This window comes from Peromyscus leucopus, chromosome 3 (genome assembly GCF_004664715.2).
Source record: "Peromyscus leucopus breed LL Stock chromosome 3, UCI_PerLeu_2.1, whole genome shotgun sequence".
Classification (NCBI taxonomy): Eukaryota; Metazoa; Chordata; class Mammalia; order Rodentia; family Cricetidae; genus Peromyscus; species Peromyscus leucopus.
In genome coordinates this window covers 44,361,825-44,378,003 of record NC_051065.1, presented here as the reverse complement: position 1 = coordinate 44,378,003, position 16,179 = coordinate 44,361,825, and the positions used below count along the sequence as shown (strand labels likewise).

At 38.4% G+C, this 16,179-nt stretch overlaps 1 protein-coding gene across 4 annotated transcripts in view; it reads right to left on the bottom strand.

Moving 5' to 3' along the window:
- Nucleotides 1-16,179, bottom strand: part of Tpk1 (thiamin pyrophosphokinase 1) — a 334,542-nt gene that overhangs the window by 281,645 nt on the left and 36,718 nt on the right. For all 4 annotated transcript variants that reach the window (XM_028876442.2, XM_037203607.1, XM_037203606.1 and 1 more), the window contains one exon: nucleotides 347-418. In XM_028876442.2, the coding sequence (XP_028732275.1) occupies nucleotides 347-418 (72 nt within the window). The remainder of the gene's footprint in view (nucleotides 1-346; nucleotides 419-16,179) is intronic.

Here is a 16,179-nt window from a genome sequence, read left to right as displayed (position 1 = left end):
TTTCATGACCAATACCCACACACAGATATACTAGTAGACAGACAGACAGACACACACACACACATAAATAAATGCTCCTAATATGAAGAAAAAGGTGCATCTTTCATGTTTCTGCTTGTGGGTTACTTTGTTGAAAATAAAAATGTCCAGTTCCATTAATTTTCCTGTAAATGTCTTGATTTCAACTTTCTTGACTGATGACTATAATTTCACTGTTTTGTGGATCGTATTTTATTTACCCATTCTTCTGTTGATAGACATTCAACTAATTCAGTATCCTTGCTGTTGTAAGTAGCTCACCAATAAACATAGATGCCCACATTAAAAAAAAAAAAAAAAAAATTACCTTTTTTCCAAAGATGACGAAAGCGTGTGTCCAAAGGCTGATTAAGAACCACAAGGCAGTATTTCAAATTTCCTAAGAGAAAAGAAAAAGGTTAAAGCACACATTCAGATGAACTGAGCCCGCACCCATCATCTGGGTCTGTATCAAAAGCTCCATGAACATAAAGTGGGACAGCAATACAGCAATGACAGTTACTCATTGCATACCTTCCTTTTTATGGAGCTCATGTATCACCAAGACTTACATTGTTTAAAATGTCTACCTCTCTCACATCATTTCTCAGAGGAATGTATCATGAAAGCAGTTTACAGAAAAAGAAGAGTAAACTTTTTTTTTTGCAGGAGATAAAATACTTTTAATATGAATTCTCAACCTTAAGAAAGATCCACCACTTACTGATATGATGGACTCTGCTGGCTGCTGGTTTCACACTATCCTCCCATTTTTAGGAACTGCTGTCACTCAGGAGTGCCAGGGTATGCTATCACACTCATTCCCACTCCTTCGTGCTACTATTTTCATGCCATCCCACCTTACTTTGAACTTTCTAATGTAAAACCATGTGCATATTCTCACAAACTCTACCAACTATGTTTATAGTATTCACACAATACCATACAAAAACGTGGGGAATGTTATTGTCTGTACTTCTCTAGAAGGAAAACAAGCCAAGTTCAAGAAGAAACCAAACAGGTCTGAACAGTGTACACAGGAGCATGTACACATGCATATCCCTACATGAGGCAGCTCTGTGCTACTCATATACTGAACCATGGACAATTCCTCTCATCATTCATAAATTCAAAGAATCATTAAAAACAAAGACAAAAAATTAACACTCTTATTCTAAGATTTTCTTAAGTTGTTCCTGGAGTAGACAAAAGGTTTTTTGTTTTTTGTTTTTTTTTAAAAACACACACACACATACACACACGTGCATGCGCACACACACACATATATATATGTATAAATTTCCTCATTATCTTACAAAGGCTACAATTTTTCTATCAATACTTTAATTTGTATGCAAAATTTTAGGGTTTCAGGTATAATGGCAACAGAAAATTTTCATTTATCCATAAAAACATATAATATACTCCATTTTAAAGAACAAAGAAAAATATAAATTCACCATTATTCTTCAAAAGATGATGACAAAGTCCCAACCACTGATATACAGAAACTGATAGGTCATAAATTGCATAGATGCAAGTTTATGACATGAAAATAAAGATGAGGTCAAATGATCAACCATGGGCTAAAACAAACAGCTTTTGAACATTAAGGACTAGTGAACGTAAGTTCAATGTTAAGAAAGGAGAGCTGTCTTCTGCCACATAGATGGGACACTGGCTCTGGAGGAATATGCCAGGAGCCATTGCCATGCGCTATTGAGGGCCAGGATGCAAATACAGCTTATAGAAATTGATAATTCAGATATCAACCCACCAGAGGGATGATTCTCAGATGGGGTACCCTTTCGAGCATGGCTTGCAGGCCATTGACTCTGAATACTGTTGCTTTCATGTGTAATTTCTTGTACAATAACAGCTATGATATCTCCCCATTACCATGCATTTTCATGAAATGTGCACTTGTAACCTCATGGTTGTATCTCAGTCTTATGGGCACACATATATCTATGGATGGTCAGAAAGATGACTTTTCCTTAGCTGTACAATTTTTATATATATATAAAATATACTTGCAAATTCTTCATAGCTAGATCTGTTGTCCCATGTGGATTGTAGACACTTAAAGCCTGCTTTGTTCCTTTTAATCAGACTAATACAAGAAAATAACAATTTCTCCTCAGTCTAAGACTAACTGCACACATTTAGCTCATTTTTACCTTAGAGGAAGTTCAAACTAGACTAAAGGCCTTTGTAAATAGATCATAAGTTTAAAACTTTACAGTTATGTACAAGTCAGAGTCGCAGATGTTTTACCAAGGTTACAAAGAACCCCACAAAAAGCCTGCCAATTCTTCGCTTGCCAAGTCTACTGACAATAGACCTATGTCTCAAAATTCGTCACTGGGCACTGTGCCCTCCCACCCTAAGGTCTGGTCAGTCTTACTCCTATAACCTTGGAACGTTACATTGCTATGGTAAATGCCCTTATCGCTTACCCTAGGAATGTGCTTTTGACCAATGAGAGGCAACTTTTGTAACTTTTTCTATTGCTTCAAGCCTCCTGTGAAAGAAGAAGTATTGGGCTAGATGAAAAGAAGCAGGAAGATAAGAACAGAGAATTAGAGTTAAGAAATTATAGACAATTAGGCCAAGAAAATTAGGAGAAAAGCAGAAGAATAAAAGAGACATGCAACGAAGTATGCTGTGAGCAGATATTAGTTTTTCCTCGCTTGTTGTAGTGCCTTTCTCGAACCCTGGAAGAAGGCTTTAAGGCCAGTCCTTAAAAGTATTCGTTGGGAATAGGTAACTCTGTAAGCAAGGAAAAAGTAGCAATGATGGGTCTAGACTACCAAGGGTATCACCAGAAGGAAGGGGCTGCTAACAGCAACACAACAAACAACTGAAATAGCCCGCTATGGCCAAATGGCTAAACCTGGAACAATCTGAGCCACAAAATAGAATATTAATTTTTTATAGTACAAAATTAAACATTTTTGAAAGCCAAATCTGAAGCAAGTGTTAATTAAATACTAGCCAAGTGGATGGGCTCTAGCCAGGTCCATACCCAGGTTCCAGGAAAATGGCCCAGAATCACAATTTGCAGTAGGTTAAGAAGGAAAACCCATAATTCATTACATTTCCCATCAGGTCCAATCAGGGTCAAGCATACATTCTGATGTACCTCTAGCCTACATCCAATTAGGGGCAATTTAATGTTTTTTTTTAAGACCACATTTACAGGAGAAAAAAAACAACAGGGAGAACCCTAAATGGGGTATATACCTCTTTGCTGCCCATGGCAACACCTATCAAGTGAAACTGCTGAGGAGGGAAGGCCTTTCCACTGGAGCATCTCAGAAACTCTGAACAACTTCACCATTCTATACGGAGACTGGATTGCAAAAGTCATACTTTCATTCTGAAATGAATGAGTTTATTATGTACTTAGCAAGCGAAAGTAAAAGAACAAATAACAAGTGGTAGACAGAAACAGCAAATAGAGAAAGATCAGCTTACAACATCTGTCAGAAAGGATTAGAGCCTCTTAGCACAGAAGAGCAGCAACATCCAATCAGGGGCCTGGGCATCCAGCAGAATGGCCAGGGAAGCCCTGCTGAGACAGTCTTGCTCTGGTTCCTAATGAGAGCTTTCCATGCAGAGCAAAGTAGTCACTCCATGGATGAGCTCTGTCTTGGTCTTCTCAGGAGCACTGCAGGCATTTTGATAGTATGCAATAAACAAGAGACACTTGGAAATGTTTTTCCTCTAGATCAGTGGTATGTCAGCATATGCTAAAACAACATTCAGTCCTGAAACCCACAGAAACCCAATCTGACTCAGGAGGGAAACATCAGACATATTTCAACAGAAGAGTAGCTTACAATGCCCTCTTCCAGTAGTAGTCAAAACTGTCAGTGGTACCAAAGACAAGGAAAGTCTTGGATACTATCACAGATATGATGAATCTAAGAGAGAATGATAACTACATACTGTGGTATCCTAGATACTATCACAGACAAGATGAATCTAAGAGAGTATGATAACTACATGTACTGTGGTATCTTAGATGGGTTCTTGTTGTAGAATATTACTTTAAGGTGTGTTACTTTTTGTTTATGTTCTGGAACATTTGTTTAATTATGCAAAGATATGATTAATTAAATAAAATTCACCTGCAGTCAGGAGGCTGCACCAGCAACTAGCTGACAGGAAGTGATAGAGAGGAGCCAGGGGGAGAAGGGTTTTTAAGGATGGGTTAGGAGACGCATGAGGGCATTTTGGAGGAAGCGAGCAAGGAGAGGAGGTGAACTACTTGCTATTCAGCCTCTCTGAGGAGCATAATTCCACCTCAACCACTGAATCTTGAATTCTTTACAGGGACAGACAGGGATTTAGTTAAGTTCCCTTGATAGCTTTGAAAGAGTTGGAGCCTGGGGAAACAGAATTCCCACAGGCTGTGACTGCTGCTGGTAGCAGGAGTTACAGAAAAGGCAGCAACAATTTAAAAAGGACAACAAGTTCCTGGGGCAGAAAAACAATAGTAAGTAAATACTTGAGAAACTTGGTAAAATGCAGAATAATAATGCATATCTTCATTACATCAGCATTGGCTCATTAATGTGAACAAATGTATGTTAATATGGGAGAAATTATACATGGGGCTGGCTACTTGAGAACCCTAGCCTCTTAATTTTTCCAAAAGCTTAAAAAAGTAAAATCCATTTATTTTTATTATTTATTGATTTAAAAAAATTGAGATAAGGATCTCTTTAGGTAGTCCTTGCTGTCCTGGAACTTGCTCTGTAGACCAGACTGGTCTCAAACTCAAAGATCCACCTGCTTCTGCCTCCTGGATGCTGAGCTTAGAAATATGTATGTACCACCGTGCCTGGCTATGTGCAAGGCATATTTAAACCCTTGTGCAAGGACAAAATACAGACTTGAAAACTATTCCATGCAGTATTGTTAGTGATTATTCAATGTGACCAGATTGTTTACACCCATGAAAGAAAATCCAAGTGTATTCGAACTTAAAAAGTTAAGAAAAAAAACTACTAAAACAGAAGGAAAAGGGAACACTATTCCATCTTTTGATAAAAACTGTAGTTTTACCAAGACTTTTAAAAATGTTAAACATGGGAAATAGACTGCATATATCCAGAAAGGCAGCTTCTCTGACATTAAAAATTATTTGTATCACAGACAAAAAAATACACTATTCACATCTTTAAATCAATAATCTCAAAATGCAGTAGTGCAATTTAAAAGTGAAAGGCTTTTCTATTATTTTCAGAAGGAGAAATTATTATTTGACAGTATTTGTGGTGGTCTGAATAAGAATGCCCCCCAACATAGGCTCATAGATTGGAATGATTGGTCACCAGGGAGTGGCACTATTTGAAAGGATTAGGTGTGACCTTGTTGGAGGAAGTGTGTCACTGCAGATCTACTTTGAGGTTTCAAATGCTTAAGCAAAGCCCAGATTCAGTCTCTTTCTGCTGCTTGTAGATCCAGATGTAGAACTCTCAGCTATTTCTCCAGCATTATGTCTGCCTGCATGTTGCCATGACGACAATGGAATAAACAGCTGACACTGTAAGCAAGCTCCAATTAAATGCTCTCCTTCATAAAAGGTGCTATGGTCATAGTGTCTCTTCACAGCAAGAGAACATTGATACATTGATAATATTTAGTATGTAGACCAGGACAAAGGCCTCCCTATGTTTACAAACGAAATTCCTATGTTTTCTACCTTAGCTGATGTCTTAGGGTTTACATAACTCTGATAAAGCATCATGACCAAAAGCAAATGGGGGACGAAAAGACTTATTTCACTGTATAGTTTACAGTCTATATCCAGGAAAGCCAGTGTAGGAACTCAAGGCAGGAACTTGGAGACAGGAACAGATGCAGATACCTAGAGAACATAGCTTACTGGCTTGCTCCTCATAGCTTGCTCAGCTTGCTTTCTTATAATACCCAGGATCACCAACCCAGAGTTGGCACTTATCCATTTATCAAGACAATATCCCATAGGTTTGACTACAGGCCACTCTTAGGGAGACATTTTCTCTATTTTGATTGCCTCTCTTCCCCAGTATATCTAGGTTTGTGTCAAAGTGACAGAATGCACACAGCCAGTACAGTTTAACTACAGAAAAGTAGAAGGGCCACCTCATAGGGTGCTGATGGGTGCCCTCGCTCACCCCTGCAGCTTACTAGGCACACTATGCTTTACCTGTGCCCTGGAGAGCACATTAACAAACCAACTAGCTTCGCACAAAATAATCTCTAAATATGACGAACTTAAAAATACTCCTCAGCACCCCCTGAAGACAATACATGTTCTATGAAAGCATAATCATACATATCAAGGTCAGAAGCTTCATGTAGAATCTCACCAGCTCCAACAGGAACTAAGTGGCAGGAGGAGAGGACAGAGACAGTCTGGGAGGATGGACAGGCAGGCAAGAGAGTCTTATGGATGACCAAGGTTGAGAAGCATTGGTAAAAGTCCTGATAATGACATTTTTTCATGTTAAAATTTTTTTTAAAGTATATTTGTTTACTTGCATAGTTATTCATTTATTTATTCTGGAGGGAAGGGCATGGTGTCCTGTGGTGGTCAGAAGATAACTTGAGGGAATCAGTTCTCTCCTTCTAGCATATAGGTCCCTAGGATTGAACTTGGGCTATTGGGTTTGACCACAGTGCCCTTACACACTGAGCTACCTCCTGGCCCACTAACAATATTTTATAATATTTATTCCATTGTTTTATTTTTAACTTCTGTTTTCTCAATATTTTATATATAATTTTAAAAAATTAAAACCAAATGTGGTGGCACATATCTTTAATCCCAACACTCAGGATGCAGGTACAGGAGAATCCTCTGAGTTTGAAGGCAGTCTGGTCAACATAGTAAGATCTAAGACAGGCAGAGGTACATAGTGAGGCCTTATCTGAAAAACAAAGACAAAAATTGTGGAGCCAAAGTAAAAACTGTCCTCACTGGGGCTGGAGAGACGGCTCAACAGTGAGGAATACTTATCACTCTTGCAGAGGCCCAGGGTTTACTTCCTAGTACCCACACAACACTTAAAACTGCCCTTAACTCCAATTCCAGGGACACTAATGACCTCAGCAAGCAAAACGTGCATACATATAAAATAAAAAGGAAGATCTATAGGAATGCAGACTTTAATTGTAATCTTGGGGATGGGTGCCAAGAAAACATCAGGGTAAATCAACCACTTAGGTATTAGCATTAAACTGTTGAGGTTTACACCAGGCAATCAAATTATACTGACAGATGAAGACAGAAACATAAACAGTCAGGGGGTTGGAGAAAAGGAAAGGGGAGGGAGGGGAGGGGAGGGGAGGGGAGGGAAGGGGAGGGGGTGATTTTGCTGTAGTACTAGGGATAGAACCTAGGAATTCACTACAGTTGGTAATGATATACTGAGCGACATCCCCAGGCTTATTGCATCTTTTTAAAGGTGAATTACACTATCATGAAGGATGGCTTAAAATTAAACTACTATGATGACAAAAGTTCATTTCCTATAAAAAGTAAAAATGAAAATAAAAAAGCTAATAAATGACATATACTTGACTGAAAAAAGCACCACATGGTAATTTATAAACTGTTATAAATACAGATTACCTTTTTGTGTGTATTGTGTGTGTGTTCACATATGTATGTGCGTTTACAATTTTGTGTGCAGGTGAGTGCATATTTGTCATGGTGTGCATTTAGAGGGCAGAACACAACCTCAGGTGTTAGTCCCCAGTTTTTACCATCTTTGAAATCAGAGTCTCTCTAGGCTTTAAGCTTCTAGGGGTTACACTGCCTCTCTCTCCTATCTCTTGGGATTGCAGATGTGTACTACTGTATCCAGCTGTTGCAATAATTCTTGAATTCAGGTCCTCATGCTTGCATGGTAACTAATTTCCTCACGGAGCCATCTCCCTAGCCCTTCAGATTCCCTTTCAAAACATGAAATGACAGGAGATTAAAAGAATGCACATATATTAAAATACCATTTATTATAGAACAGAAGTATTACTCCAATGAATGACTAAGTTGACAAGTTTGTATATACTGTATTTTAAAATTACTGGAGCAAAGAAAAATTGTTATTAGCTAAAATATATGCCAGTCATTACACATATAACTTACTTTGTCAAAGAACCAAAAAACCATTATTATGACTTTCTCATCCCCAGAACGTATTGCAATTAAATAAAAACTTTGGAGCACTTAGTCTCATATCTGCATTCATGAACATCTTTTAAACACAGTTTTTTTTTTTTGTAAGTACACACAGGGAAATCAACACTGTCAAATCAATTTGTTTTCTGAGGTAATAAATTACATATGGATGAAGCAAAACTATTAAAAAGCTCTGAACGAATATTCTTACAAAAGTCTTAAAATAATTGAATTACCAATAGACTATGAAGAATTGATAAGTCAAATATAAGAAAAATAAGAAAAGTAAACAAAGAGTAGGATAAACACACTTGTGAAGAAATGTTTCCTGGCCTCCCCCAAGTGCAAACTGATGGCTTGTTCCACTTACATTAGCATAATAAAAATAATTACCTTTCTATTCATAAGGTGCCTTGTTTTGGATAATAAATGAGAAGGTCACTCTACCCTCTATCACCTCCAGCTTCCACCCCATTTCTCTGTCTTCAACGAAAGTGATTTTTACAAATTTATTTATTTTTATTCCATGTACATTGGTGGTTTTGCCTGCATGTATGTCTGTATGAGAGTGGCAGATCCACTGGAACTGGAGTTACAAACAGTTTTGAGCTGCCATGTGGGTGCCGGGAATTGAAGCTGCCAGTGTCTTCCTACTGGCAAGCCATGCAAGTATTTTTTTTTCGAGACAGGGTTTCTCTGTGTAACTTTGCACCTTTCCTGGATCTCACTCTGTAGCCCGCCTCCTCCAGATCCACCTGGCTCCCCCGAGTGCTGATAAGGCGTGCACCAACGCCCGCAAAAGTAATTTTTAAAAGGCATTTATCTTCCAACATCTGAAACAATCATTGCCAAGGCCAACAGTGCCCTTGTATTATAAAACCGAATGGCTAATAATCCCTTCTCATCTTGCCCAAGACATCTTGGTGTCGGGGCAAAGTAGGTAAGGGGCTTCTCCTACTTGATTGTTCATGCTAACCCCTACAGTCTTGTATGTGCATAACCCACGGAAGTTTCTTATTCTATCCACACAAAATTATAACATTTCCATCACATGCTTGTGCCTGCCTAAACTCTGAACTTGTCTTGTCTTCCTAATACATTTATCAATAATACATGCATTCACTGTTTTTCATATCTCCCTATTCTAGAAACTAAGCTCTTGAATCCAATATCTACAACAAGGGCACATACACAGTAAGCATTTAATAAATATCTGTTGAACAGCTCTTCCAAGATAAGACTTTATGTCCATTTATATAATAAATTAGTTCCAGATACTTCTTTAATAAAAATACTACTCCCTGCAATTTGTCCACATTCTATCCTTTGGATGCTTCCCTCATATAATTCCTTACCAAATGGAACTACTCCCTTCTAAAAGCCAATAGTTCTGTCTACATCCTGCAGCCCTGAGCAGCCCTGTCAAATGACCAGTGGATAAAATGTTTCTGAGAGGACACCAGGAAACAGCAGCAATCACTCACCTTGCTTTCACACAGCTAAGTGCTGCTCTTCTCACTACATCTCAAGACTATCAGAACTAGAGATAAGCCACAGAAGAGCAGCTATATTAGTAAGAGCTAGGAGATACTTTCATTCAGAACAGATTGACTTTTTTAAATGCTAAATACATGTTTATTATCTTTAACATCTACTTAGGAAATCAAGACTCCATATAACATTCATTGAGCCCTACAAATTTGACCATATATCTGGTTATTATCATTCAAGTTTTCAGGTTGAAAGTGCAAACCTATCTGAAAAGATTTAAATCAATTTTCATTTGAAAGCATTATTTCCCATGATGCAACAGAAATGACCCTGTCTTTGTTTAGCAATTCTAAACTCTAGGCTATTATAGACAAAATGACTGAATACATTTTCATAAGAATCCATAGATGCTATGAATGTATGTTATATTTCACAACTAGTAAGATTCTATTGTATAGGAAATAGGAGAAAGAGGACCTAAGCTGGGCAAGTATTGAATTTTTCTTGCTATAAAAGTAGAATGCTATCCTATAGAATGTTTTCTTTCTTACCTTTGAAAGGTTAGTGATATTCTTGCTACCAGTAAACATTCTCACTGTATAACCCAAATGAATAACGCTTAATTCTTCATCTAGGCATACGTGAAGTGCTGACAGAGTTCAAAGCTGTTCCATCAACTGTCCCTTGCCCTGATGATCTGGACCACATAAACTGTGTTTCCTGTCAATCAAGAAAATCAATCACTTCCCAGCAAACTGTGAACAAAATGCCATAACCCAAAGGGTTCATCATAAAGTCTTAAGAAATTAGAGTCCATCACATCTGTTCTGATGTGTTGACAGCTGAGCCCAAAAATACTCTTCACATTTGGAAAGTCAGTTCTGAACATTTCCTAAAGACAGAAGCTATATGAGTTTAGAATATGCTTATAAAACAAATTCAGAGCTAGCTACTCCTATATCCCAAGCCCATTTCTAACCACAACAAACAAACAAACAAACAAACAAAAACCCACAGAACTGCAACCACAAACAGTAGTAAGAAGGAAGACAACCAAACTCATGGATCAGAAGCCAATCCCTGTCAATACCCTTTCTAGACATTCTATTTTGTGTTGGTTAGTTTTGGTGAGGACAGTTTAGCAGATTATAGCCTTCAAAGCTCTGTGGGTTCCACATACAATATTACAGAAAACAAGTATTTATTACATGGAGAATATTTCCTTCATTTTTTAATATTACTTAGAGATTATTTTACTGAAAAGTCATCTCAATATTTATAATTAAAATAAGATCAAATAAAGCTAAATTGGAACTATTTAAGTGACTAATTGAGACTTTAGGTTTGACAGAACAAAAGAAACAACAAATATTTCTAGCCTCAAAGTATTTTCAACCATCTTTAATAGGTATAGATTGCATGCTACACCATCACATGGTCAAAGCACTTCTGGATAATTTTTTTAAAAGTTTTTTTTTTTTTTTTTAACCAATTTTTTTCAAACAAGAAAATATACAGGTATAAATTCAGAAGACTGAATGGTGAATGAATTCTGATTACATAGTCAATGGTATAAAGAATCCCATGCAAAATGCAGGAAAATCTACCAAAGCACATTTTGTTAATGCCACAGTCACCACCTGCAGCTTGAAGAATAAAGACCAAACTGCCTACATCTGGATTCTGGCTTCTCAGATTCCCTGCTGTCCTCTCACATGGTGAAAGGAACAGAAGTGAGAGATTCACACCACTGTGTTCCATGGCAGAGGGAGCACACGAGCATCTCCTCAAATGCTCACCTCTCAATACTACTGCCTGAGAAGCAAGCTACCAAATAAGTATTCACAGATATACTAGGACCAGAATGTATACATTTAAACACTCTTATAAAACTATAGATGGTTCAAAAATATGAAAGTTTACATAAAGACTGGCTGAAGAATTATCTTCTAAGCAAACAAAGAAAGCAGAAAATTACCACAAAAAAAAATGCCAACATCATTATTAATTAGAGCTAGCATTTTAATGAAAGTCCATATGCTCATTTCTCATTTCCTAGCACCCAGCACATTGCCTGGTACACAGCAGACATTCAATAATACAGACCAAAGGCTAAACTGGATCCTCAATGGAATGGCCCCTTTGACAGGGGCCATGTCAGGTGTTTGGATTCCAGCTACTTCAGATCCACTCCAGAAGCTTCTCAACACTCTATGAAAACATTACACATCTTCATTGTTTTCACATCCTCATTCTTGGTTTCTTGTCAAGAAGTGTCTTGAACACTTCTCTAGTAAGCATATGTGCTTGCCAGGTGTGGTGGTGATGCATGACTTTAATCCCAACATTTGGGAGGCAGAACCAGGCAGACCTCTAAGTTCGAGACTAGCCTGGTCTACAAAGTGAGTTCCAGGACAGGCAGGGTTATCCAAAGTAAACAAACAAAAAGAATGTGACATGGGGTCTGCAATCAGTTAAATCTCTTCTGTGTCATTTACTAGCTGTATGACTTTGAGATGCGTGGGGACTATGTTTAACATCTCTGAGGTTACAATACTGTGGAATATCATAATGGAGGGTTAACCAATGCACATAGAAAGAACTCTACCAACACTACGGAAGGAAACCTGCAGATGTAGTTCTCTCCCCAGCACAGTCATAGTTAGGCCCCAACCAAAAGACATCTCACTCTCTTGCATCATTGGATACTCAAGTATGTTAATGACAATTGCTTCTCGGTCAACATTTTTACAAGCTTTACACACACAGACAACATAGTTGGCAATTCCCATTATCTTCAAAATGCGGCAAAGGACCTGGGGCAAGGTGAACTGTTTTCTAGCATGAACTTGAAATGTCACTTGCTCATGGTGTTATTAACTGTGCTGCTAAAACACTGACCTGCAAAACTGAAAATGTGCATGGGCACACAAACAAAACTATCACAGTCTTATGATGTTCTCAACTGCTTTACAATTAAGCTTTAGGACTTCGGTCCCTTGCAGAGTTGGCTAACCTAACACTATACCTTGTAGGAATAGGAACATAACCTTAGAATAGAAAACAAGGTAAACAGGGAAGAAAAGATGAATGGTAAGCTATGGCAGGCTCATTCGGGCATTCCTCCCTCAGAGAATCAAATGGTCCAGTTCTAAGTCATCTACAGACTGAATTCTATTTCAGTCCATGACATTCTTATAAAGTCACACACTGAATCTCAAGGGAGAAGACTAAAACACTCTTAAGACTTTCAGGGAAGGTTAATTATAAAAAACAACAACTGTTGCCAGTACCTGGAAGGCTTCCATCTGAACTCTGTTTCATCACCATCCCTCTGCCCACACACACCTGGAAATGATCCAAGCCCAAGGGAAGGACCTTTCAAAGACACTGTAGTTTTCCAGTAAGATGAAATAATCGCTTACAATTTTTATGAATAATATGGTTCACTAATTTTCAAAAGATTTCTGCCTTATCTGTTTGTATATTCTCGATGTAATCGGTTATATGCTCAGGAATGTTGTGACCTGTGCGTCGCCCTGCTATATGACATCTTGTGTTATTACTACTCAGTAGCACACCTACCAAAAAGCCCATGGAGAAAGGAAAAAGGAATACCACCTAAGCCTTCATTTTGTTCCATGGAGTTATGAGAAGACATGAGGGAACACTATTCACCAATCTGAAAATGAACATTTTTTTCACATTTTAGCATCTCTAGCATATATTCTGATGCATTCAGAATGTCCTTGGCATCTCAGCACTGACAGCTTAGCCAATGTTTCATTCTATATTGTGGTGAATAAACTAATAATGAAACTTACATTAGTAGCACCACAGAGGCAATAACAAGCAGGTACTCAAGTCACACACAGTACTAGGCTACAGCAGTATCAGGAGTATTTCTGAATTGTAGTAAGGTTTGTAAGACATTTGAAGTTTGTGGGCTAAAGGTGTCTAGTTAAAACATCAGCTATAAGCAAAGAATGACGATCTCTGCTATTTATCATTTAAAAGCCATGATCTCCCTGTGATGTCAAAACAAGGCTGGTGATAGGAACATGGTCTTTGATCTTTTAGATCCAATGAAATTCATGGGTTCAGTGTAATAAAAGGCTGAACCCAACATACTCAATGTACCAGTTGCAATGAGACAGAGGGAAAAATCATAGCCTCCACAGAAAAATGGTGCCAGGAGGCTCATTTTAGTATCTTGAAGGGTTAGAGTATTAAAATGAAGAAGTACAGCATGCAAAAGGATGGGCGCGCACGCGCACGCGCGCGCGCACGCGCACACACACACACACACACACACACTTACATGGTAGTAGAAAACCTTAGTGAGAAGGATGTTAACCACACAGAAAAGCACACTTCATCCACATTAAGTAATGATCACCAGCCACTTCTTGCCCTCATTTCAACTGGACAACCAAAATAATTTCTTTTGTGTTAAATCTCCATTTTGTCTACTATTGGCCTTACAGTTTAATGTAAGGTCCTGGTGTTCTACACAACTTTAAGGCTGTGAATGTCTTCTTTATATTTAATGCTGTAGAATTAAAAAAATGAACCAATTCTTAACATGTAGTTAATCAGCTCATATTCTTCAGCATGAGTCAGCACAGGAGCTCCTGAAATTACAAATCCCTAAAACAAGCTTATAATCCTTTGCATATAGAACTATGAATGAAGTCTAATCTAAAAGACAGTTAGGTCTGCTCAGACATATAAAATGTATCCATTAGCACTGGAATCCAGAGGGCCAACACAGTACGCTGTCATCTACTCCAAGCAGTTACATCCTCTGAGCTCTGATGAAGAGAAGCCACAAGGCAGGGATCAGTGAGGTTGTAATTAGAACTGCTTCCTCAGAGGTATTTTGATTTGCATTTCCCTGATGGCTAAGGATGTTGGAACATTTCTTTAAGTGTTTTTATGCCATTTGAGATTCTTCTGTTGAGAATTCTCTGAGATTACATTTTACACCTGCCAGAATGGCTAAAATCAAAAACACAAATGACAGCTTATGCTGGAGAGGTTGTGGAGCAAAGGGAACACTCCTCCATTGCTGGTGGGAGTGCAAGCTTGTACAGCTACTTTGGAAATCAATATGGCAGTTTCTCGGAAAATTGGGAATCAATCTACCTCAAGACCCAGCTATACTACTCCTGGTAATATACCCAAAAGATGCTTAATCATACCACAAGGACACTTGCTCAACTATGTTCATAACAGCTTTATTCATAATAGCCAGAACCTGGAAACAACCTAGCTGCCCTTCAACCGAAGAATAAATAAAGCATGGTACATTTATACAATGTAGTATTACTCATCTGTTAAAAACAATGACATCAGGAAATATGAAGGCAAAGAGATGGAACTTTTGTAAAAAATCATCCTGAGTGAGGTAAACCAGACCCAGAAAGACAAACATGGTATGAACTTGTTCATAAGTAGAAATTAGCTGTAAAGTAAAGGATAACCATGTTACAATTCACAGACCCTGAGAGGCCAGATAAGAGCGAGGACCCAAAGGGGACACATAGATCTCCCTGGGAAGGAGAAATAGAAAAGATCTCATGAGAGATCTGGGGGTGGTGTGGGGATGAGAACTTGAGGGATCAGGTTGGGGAGAGGAAAGAGGGAGAAATTACTGAAATACATGACTGGAAAAGGGGGCATTTCGGGGTCAGGTAGAAACCTGATGCATGGGAAATTCCCACGAATCTACAAGGATAGATAAGACTCCTAGCAATAGTGGATACATAGCCTGAACTGGCCATCTCCTGTGACCAGATTGGTGACTACCTCAACTGTCATCAGAGAGCCTTCATTCAGTAACTGATGGGAACAGATGCAGAGACCTACAGCAAACATTAGGCTGAGATTGAGGAATCCTGTTGAAGAGAAAGAAGGATTGTAGGAGCCAGTGGGGCTCATCACAAGAAAACCCACAGAAACAACTAACCTGGCTCATAGGAACTCAGAGTCTGAACCAATGACCAGGAAGCCTGCCTGGGACCAACCTAAGTCCTCTACACATATATGACAGTTGTGTAGCTTGGTCTACTTGTGGGACTCCTAACAATAGGATCAGGAGCTGTCCCTAATGCTTTGGGAACCTATTCCTCATACTGGATTGCCTTGCCCAGCCTAAATATAAGGAGAGGTGTATAGTCTCATGGCAATTTGATATGCCACGCTTGTTGATACCCATGGGAGGCCTGTCCTTTCTGAACAGAAACAGGAGAGGAGTGGATTGGGGGTCGGAGAGAGGAGATTGGGGAGGAAATGGGAAGAGAGTAAGGAGGGGAAAACAGTCAGGATGTGAAATAAACAAATTAAAATTTAAAAACTTGAGTGAACAAGGGTTATTTTAAATAAACTTTATAAATAAAAAAAAATTTTTTTAAAGTTTCCTCATTGGAAGCCTCAAGAAAACAAGAAAGAACTGCTGCTTTATTACACAGTACCTGACTATCACATAA